This window comes from Myzus persicae, unplaced genomic scaffold (assembly GCF_001856785.1).
Source record: "Myzus persicae strain clone G006 unplaced genomic scaffold, MPER_G0061.0, whole genome shotgun sequence".
NCBI lineage: Eukaryota > Metazoa > Arthropoda > Insecta > Hemiptera > Aphididae > Myzus > Myzus persicae.
In genome coordinates, this window is record NW_019104194.1 from 21,610 (window position 1) to 29,888 (window position 8,279).

General features: G+C 27.2%; 1 protein-coding gene across 2 annotated transcripts; it reads right to left on the reverse strand.

Moving 5' to 3' along the window:
• Positions 1-894: 894 nt before the first annotated feature.
• On the reverse strand, positions 895-4,539 carry LOC111039822 (palmitoyltransferase ZDHHC3-like). Of its 2 annotated transcripts, none has more exons than XM_022323468.1 (5): positions 4,101-4,539; positions 3,610-3,749; positions 3,373-3,487; positions 3,125-3,286; positions 895-2,282 (listed from the first exon to the last, which is right to left on the reverse strand). In XM_022323468.1, the coding sequence occupies exons 1-5, from the start codon at positions 4,217-4,219 to the stop codon at positions 2,063-2,065; spliced, it is 756 nt and encodes a 251-aa protein (XP_022179160.1). In that variant the 5' UTR covers positions 4,220-4,539; the 3' UTR covers positions 895-2,062. The 2 variants fall into 2 exon arrangements, with proteins under 2 accessions (XP_022179160.1, XP_022179159.1); XM_022323467.1 differs by having other exon boundaries at positions 3,373-3,502; positions 4,101-4,219.
• Between the last annotated feature and the right edge of the window lie 3,740 nt (positions 4,540-8,279).

Sequence of the window (8,279 nt, forward strand, 5' to 3'; positions counted from 1 at the left end):
TATTATTTTTAAACATTTAAAATTATAACACAAAGATGTAACAATATAATACAATTTTCAGAATGTATATACATAAATGTACTACATATTCAAATTGAATAACTTATTAAGTAGGTATGAACTATACAAATTGTTAAACTTAACACCATGTTCAAAAATATTAACATCATATACTTATTTTGGAATCCACATACATTGCATAATTATTAATATATAACATCTTCAAAAATATACAAGATCCAATATAACTAAACTGAACAGTTTACAATTGAAATGTATAGAATGTGTATTGAACATTTGGTCATTATATAGCAACTTAATGAATTATTTTTGGGACATTAATTCTTGTAATATTTTCATCATATAATTTATTTATAATAAACCTATAAACACCATACCTTAATATTTATAAATCATAATCATTACAATTTATACTAGGTACTGAATCAAAAATTAAAAAACCGCTTATAATTTTATACACATTCAATTTTTTTAAATTAAACAACTAACTAATTATTTATTAATAGTATGCACTAAGCATAATTTACATTTTCAAATATTTTTTTTTTTGAATTTAATCATTTTTAATAATGTATTATGATTAGAGAGCAAATTTTTATGCACTAAAAGTGTGAAAATATGCAACAAATATGCAAGAAAAAAACATTAAATTGTGTAATATGGTAAAAATAAATAATTTAATAGTTAATAAATGTATAACTCAAAAATAATTTAAAACAAATTAATGAACTCATAATTATAATTATAGGTATCTACTTAATAAGCAAAAAATGCTGTAATTTATAATTTAATATTATTAAAATGCAAATTAATTATTCATTTTAATAATTGTCTTCAAAATGTATTATCAAATGTTATGATTATTTTATACACTTTCTTAAATTTTCACTTCAATACACAATACATTTTGAATTTTTTGAATTTTGTCAAAATATGTAGTAACATGCAAAAAAAACACCATTAGTTTCTACATATTATGATTCGTAAAGATTACTAATGAAAATCCCAAAAATGTGAAAAAAAAAATTTGAAATTTCATAAAAATCCACGCTCTAATCATAAGATATTGTTCTGTTCAGCTTTAAGGATGATCTTTATAAATAATACCTAATACATAATTTTATGATTATATTCTAATGATCTGGCACCGTCTTATTCGATATCTTAAAATAAAAAATATAATATTAAGTATACAAGCAATTGATGGTTTATGAACAAGTTAAATTTAAACATATCATGTTAATAAATATAATTTATAAAAATAAAAACTAACGAATAAAAATCATTCCAACTTCATGCAATACAAATTAATAAAAAAAATAAAAAGTCATAGGTTACAGGGACCAGATTATGAATGAAAATATTGCCTCATTTAGCATAAGAATAAGAAATAATAATTAAACAACTAAATATTATGACAAATCAGTGTTTTTTATAAATTTGAAACTTAATTTCAGTTTTTGATGTAGTATTTACTAATATAAAAATATATATTGTAATATATACTCAATGCTACTATGCATGACGTTTGTTCAACTGTAATTTCTACATGGATAATGTACAATAGTTAAGTTAGGGAAAAATTTATTATAACAGGCGTTTTAATATAAAACTGAAAAGCTAGAGTTTATGACAAAATAAGTGAGTTAATCGTGAGATAATTGGAAATGAATATTTAAAAGATGAATAATAATAATAATAAAAGAAATATAGCTAAGAAGAAATTATAATATGACATACAACATAGTGAACATATACCATATGACGTGTAGTATGCACCATAATTGAAAAAATATGATGGTAATTTGTACCATAGTAAATGCAAGTAAAAAAAAAAAAAATAAAATTGTAAAATCGCACACAATCATTGCTTTGTTTTTTTTTTAGACTAAATTATTTTATGATTTTGTGTTCTTCATTAATTTTAAAAACACAAAGTTTAAATGGTTTTGCATCACCTAATATGCTTATTTCTTAATATTAATTTAAAAACTTAACTAGTTTCTACTTTAATAAATTAAACAAAGTAACAATAAACAAATTATACAGATCGAATATTAAGCTTGGATGTAGATCTAGATATTTTTGGCCACCGACAAATAACTGAAAAAATATATCTATGTAATGGATTTGGACGTTTGTAGACTGTTTGTTCAATTGTTGTCTGATCATTATAAATAGCATCCATTTGATCATACAAAATTGCAATAACAAACATGCCAAAGAGAGCACTTTCCATTATTAAAATTACCGAATGCAAGCTAAAAAACCAACAAAAATTATGTTTTTAAATTAATTGTAAAATAAATACCTAATCTAGAATTTATGATAAAACTATGAATTAAATTTAGTTGTTTTATTAAAAAATAATATAATTTTATAAATATTGGTACAGTCAAAAGCATCCGGAGGGAGGAATACAAATACAGTTGCCCCTTCTTGCCTTTTTTTTTGAGGGCCAATTATCAAAATCATTAGGTAATACAAAATATCACAAATTTGTTTTCTTAAAATGTTTGGATGTTATCTAGGTTTTTTTTAACCGGTGATTAGTTACTAGAGTTTGTTTTGAAAATGATGCTTGGCAACACTCTAGCGATTGATAATTACATTTAGTACTTTTAGACTTAAGTACTCAAAATATTATAATCATTTGGTGATTTTTGCTTAAACATCTAGATATCATATTTAATCTATAGAAGCTCGAAACATTTAATTTTATAAATAACCTAAAACTGTTAAATCAATGTTAACATTTTATTTATAAAAATATGGATTTTTTAATTTAAAGTTGCATTTTAATTAACTAAAATTAATGGTGTAAGATTAAGTTGTAACTATCTACATATTATAATAATTCATACATAATTTTTACATTCCCTACCTATATGAAAGAAAACATGTCACTAACAATACTTTATCACTAATCAGATAGTGAAACCAAAATTGAAAAACGAAAACATTTTGCCCCTTTCTTAACAAATTTCTGCGGATATCCTTGGTGGAACATAATATTTAATATTAAACATGATCTGTAGATGAGCAGTGATACTAACAGTGTACTACAAATTACAATTGTTATTTCAATTACACATAAACTTACACTTGTGTTTGTCTTGTATCCATATCGTACAGTTTACACTGACGGCACTCACGCACCCATGACATTATAACTAACATGATAGTGTATGCAGAAATAATACAAACAAAAAAAAGAAATTGGACGAAATACTTTTGATTTTTTTCTCCAACACAATTATTAATCCTATGTAAAAAATTAAAAAAGTTACATCATAAATAATATTAATAATAAATAAATCATTTAATATTTATTTTTAAATTAACAATTACCATGGACAATGATGATCCATTCGTCTAATGCAGCGCTTACAAATTCGACAGTGATGAGCTCGGGGTGGTCGATATGCTTCACACCTTGTACACATGGTCCAATCTTCTCTTTTCACTAAAGGTTCATTAACTATATAGGTAGGTATGTTCACAAACGTCATAGAAAGGGTCATAGATATTTGTCAACTAATAATTTACAATAATAAAATAATAGTATCTAATAAAATATAAACATACCTTGCCGTAAGTCTGATAAAGAAACATTAGTATGTGATAGAGGTACAGTGCCAGGATCAGAAAACATTGCTCGTAAATGTGATACTGTCAATAGCAAAAGAAATGTATTGAAAAGCACTATATGAAATGGAGCCCATAAGCTAAAAAATATATAATTTGTATACTATAATGTAAAGAAATAATAATACAAATGAATTTCAAAATGATATAACTAAAACGATTTTGTAATAATTTTGTAGTTCTATAAGTATATAGTTAATCTTATTAGAATAACTTGTACCTATTTAAGTTTAAAAATTGTAGAAGTAATTATTCTTCATATAAAATACTTTAAAAAGTAGAAAAAGAAATATTAATACCCAGGTTGAAAAATTATTAGATTGTTAAATGTTGCACTAGGTATGTTTTTACGCATGTAACTTCAGTAACCGCTTTAAAATGATTAAAAAATAGTAAAAATCTTAATGTTAAACAATAAAATAACATTTTACCTGTCTTGCATAGTGTGCAAAACAACCCATTGTATCACTACATAATCAGCGTATATGATTGAAGTATATGTAAATAATATGCAAAAAATGCCACAAGGATCATTAACTAATTTCATCATTTCTGTAGTCTGTAGGTTTTGAACCAGACAAATTTGAATTACATTACTTTTAAAATACTATATTTGATTACAACCTTAAACTTTGTTCCCATCATAAATAATGATAACCAAGTATACTTAAGGAAAATATGCTTATTGCTTTAAGTGCCTAAATACTATTAAAAATTACTGATAATTTAAAACAATAAAACGAACTGAAGTGTTCCTTGAAATATTCATGTTTCATAACATAAAGGTAAATACTAAATTATGTATTTATTAATAATAATATAATACTATACGATTTATGATGTAAGGTAGACCCAGTATCTAGCTAGTATCTACATTGCATTTATTTTACTTAGTGATAAGCTCTACGAGATAATGATAACGAATGGAAATCGATAATAACACAAATTATTTTACCTCCAAAACAAATTTCTTCACGGAAATATTGGTTCATATAACAAACTGAACAAACCAGGACGGATCCAGGGGGGCCTATGGGGCCCAGTTCCCCCCAGACATATTATTTCCTACATTTTTGTAATAATTCTTCAGAACCTGATATTACTATATTTCAAATTATTTAATTACATAATGTATATCTGGTAATATTATATATTATTATACGTGTCATTCTGATTTCTGGGGTGCACAAACTAAAATAGTATTATCTTAGTTCATGGTGGTCAATGATTCCAATATTGTAATTTGTAATTTTACGTTAACAAAAAATCATGTACCCTCCCCCCAGATCTTTGCTCCGGATCCGGCCTGGAACAAACCACATTATTACATAACAGGCATGGCTCCAGGAGACCTTGGGCTGCCCCCCATAATCCAGTATTTCTATAACATTGTATGTTGTTATAAAAACAAAACTACAAAAAAAACATAGGTACCCATAATCATCTATATATAGTATTATATTAGGTATTACGAAAGTTTTTTGTAAATTATGACCCCCCTTCCCTTCACCACCAATCAAGTCCTTGGAGCTTCCCCCACTACATGATACGCCAATAAGGTTTAATATTTGAGTAAGTGTCAGTAGTCAATATAGTATATACTGTAAGTACCTACTCACAACTCTGCAGTAGACTCAGGTCATGATGTTTCATGTATGTATGAGTCATGATCCTATAGTTACTACAATTTATGTGAAGACGAAATGTACCAAGTAAATTCCTTGTAATTTGGATTACTTATTCAAGTTCAAAGTTGTAATATTATGTGGGTCGATAAGTCCTACTAAGTACCACCTATATAAAAATTATAAATACTGTAAAGATCAACAATTAATATTGTTGGAGGGCCACTTTTGGAGTTGAAGTTTTTGATGGCTACCAAAATTCACTTTGGATAATAATAAGATAACAATAACATAGTATTTATGTAATTTAAATTCGTAAGACCAAAAACCTACGCATGGCTAACTACGTTCTACAATGATATTATAGATAATGCAAAATTACTAAAACAATTTAAAAAAGCGAAAATGATTGAGCTACTAAAACCCGGGAAGGACTGACACGAAGCCTCAGATTACCGTCCTACATACTACTGCTGAGTGTTACATAAAAGATATTAGAAAAAATGATATAATTATAACGCAACAACAATAGGTATATCGAAGAGCTTATCTCTTTCGAGACGGACGGGTTTAGGGAATACAAAGGACGCGAGGAGCAAGCACTTACCACAATAATAGAATCTGCAGGATTCCAGAGGAAACTTAAAACTAGTATTTACTTCCATCAATCTACCAACAGCGTATGACCCAGTATGGAGAGATGGTTTTCCGAATAAGTCCGCTAAGGTAATCCCATGCAAGAAGTTTTTTACACTTTTAGAAAGGATGCTTACGAACCACAGCTTCCAAGTATTTATGGGTAATAAAGAAAGTAACTGGCGAACAGTAACTAATGGCCTACCTCAGGGTTCGGTACTTGCCCCATATCTATTTAACTTATATGTACATGACCTGTCTAAAACGGGCTCAAGTGCCAATACGTGGACAATATTGCAATCGCATATCAAAGTAATGATTTAGAGGAGAGTGGAAAAGCCCTTCCCGAAGACCTCATTACTATGAATAAATACTTCTCCAATTGGCGTTTAAAACCAAATAACCAAATCCTGTCAAATCTGAAGTATGTGCTTTTCATCTAAACAACAGAGAATCGAGAAAAGAGCTAAAAGTCATGTTTAAAGAAAAAAAATGAAACACAGCTTCACACCAAGGTATATAGGAATAACGTTGGATCGAACACTTGCAGTTTTAATGAACATCTCGATAGAATCGGGAACCTATGTATGAATAATTGACAAAACCATGAATATTGATAAATTAAGCATTTTGTGGATTTTGGGGGTAGGTATAAAAATGTGTATTGAGCATTTTAGTAGCTTCATAATTTGAAAAATCGCCCCCTCCCTCGAAACATTCCTGTATGACTGTATTAACTATTGGGTATACCTATACATTATATATTGTGGTTATAACAAATTCAAATAAGATAAAATCGATTCTTCAGATGCAGTTATTTTAACAATCATTAATGCGTGAAAGTTAACTTTTTTGGTTGTACCTAATAGGTATTAGGCACCATACATATTTAATATTGCAATACCTATATACATTTTAAATGATATAATAATTACTGCTAAATTAGACAATAGTGTCATTATAATTTAATACGGTTAGTGATTTTATATTTCTCTCTACAATAACTGTAAGTCTGTATCCAAAACATTGTACAATTATATTTTCGTATTAGCTTTCTAAAATCACTGAATAAACGTATAGGTATAAATGATTATATATTATTCCATATTATATACAAGGCGATTCGCCATGCATTCACCACCAACAATTTTGATACAAATTATCTACTAAATAAATATTATTATAAAATAGGAGGGAGGACTATCCTTAAGTAGTTATTACAATAAAAATCTCAAGAACTTAAAAGTATGATATTAAAGTAAATTTAAAAATTCTAAAAATCAGAATTTGAAGAAATTCATAATTAAATGAAAAAATGGGGATGAGCATGTTTGGCAAATCTCCCTCTATTTATAATCTGTGCAGGTATAGAAGTCAGGTATAGTAGTGTTATAACAAAAACAAAAATTAATATATGGTTAGGTAGGTATACAATTAAAGAAATAAACCATGTGAAACAAAATATGGCCCCTCCCATTTCTCGTATTATTATTTAAAAAAATAAGAAATTATCAAGTTTTAACTGTATATAGCTTACTAGTAAACAAGGTCTATTATAAATTCATATACGTTTAAAGTGTTTAAATGGATTTGCTAATCCTATATAAATAAAATCTAGAACCGTGGGAACTGCTCTGCTAGTCTGTTGTAGAGTAGTTAGTAGGAGTCAAATGGGTCATGTAATGGATGTGTTCAATTTGGATACCTATAATACCTATGACATTGTAATATTTTAAGTTTTAACGAAAAACTAATCTGATAGAAAACGGTATGTCAGCCTACAATATTTTATTTTATCTTAAAATTGCTTTTATTTATAAGGTAGGTTTAATTCATTTTTAAAAAAAACATTGTTTAATATATTTTGTATTCCTGTCTATTTTCCCAAACTGACCAGTAATTTTTTTGTAACAGTATAACTAGGTACACTTATTTATACTTATATGAGGGACCTTGTATTAAATGTTCACAACTAAGCTATACAATTTAAACATTTTATTCATTTTTAACTTCAAATGTATTGTGGTTTTGTCAACATTTGGTTTCAGTTGGATCTAAATGCTAAATGCTTATAAAACATAATTGTTCCTATGTGTTGTTAATATTTGTTAAATAGCAAATAGTTTCCGAGATCGATTGGACGATGTGCGGCTAAGTGAAGTTGGCCCTCCAATTTTGAAATGATTCCCACAGCTAAAATTGAAGTTTTGGAAATTCTAAAAGTATTTGCAAAATATTTGTGCCGGTTTGAAATTGAACGAAAAAATTTAGTGGGTCAACTTCGCTGACATCTGGAGCTCGAAGACTGTTGTCGATTACTAATTGCTCTTATATAACATAATATCAATG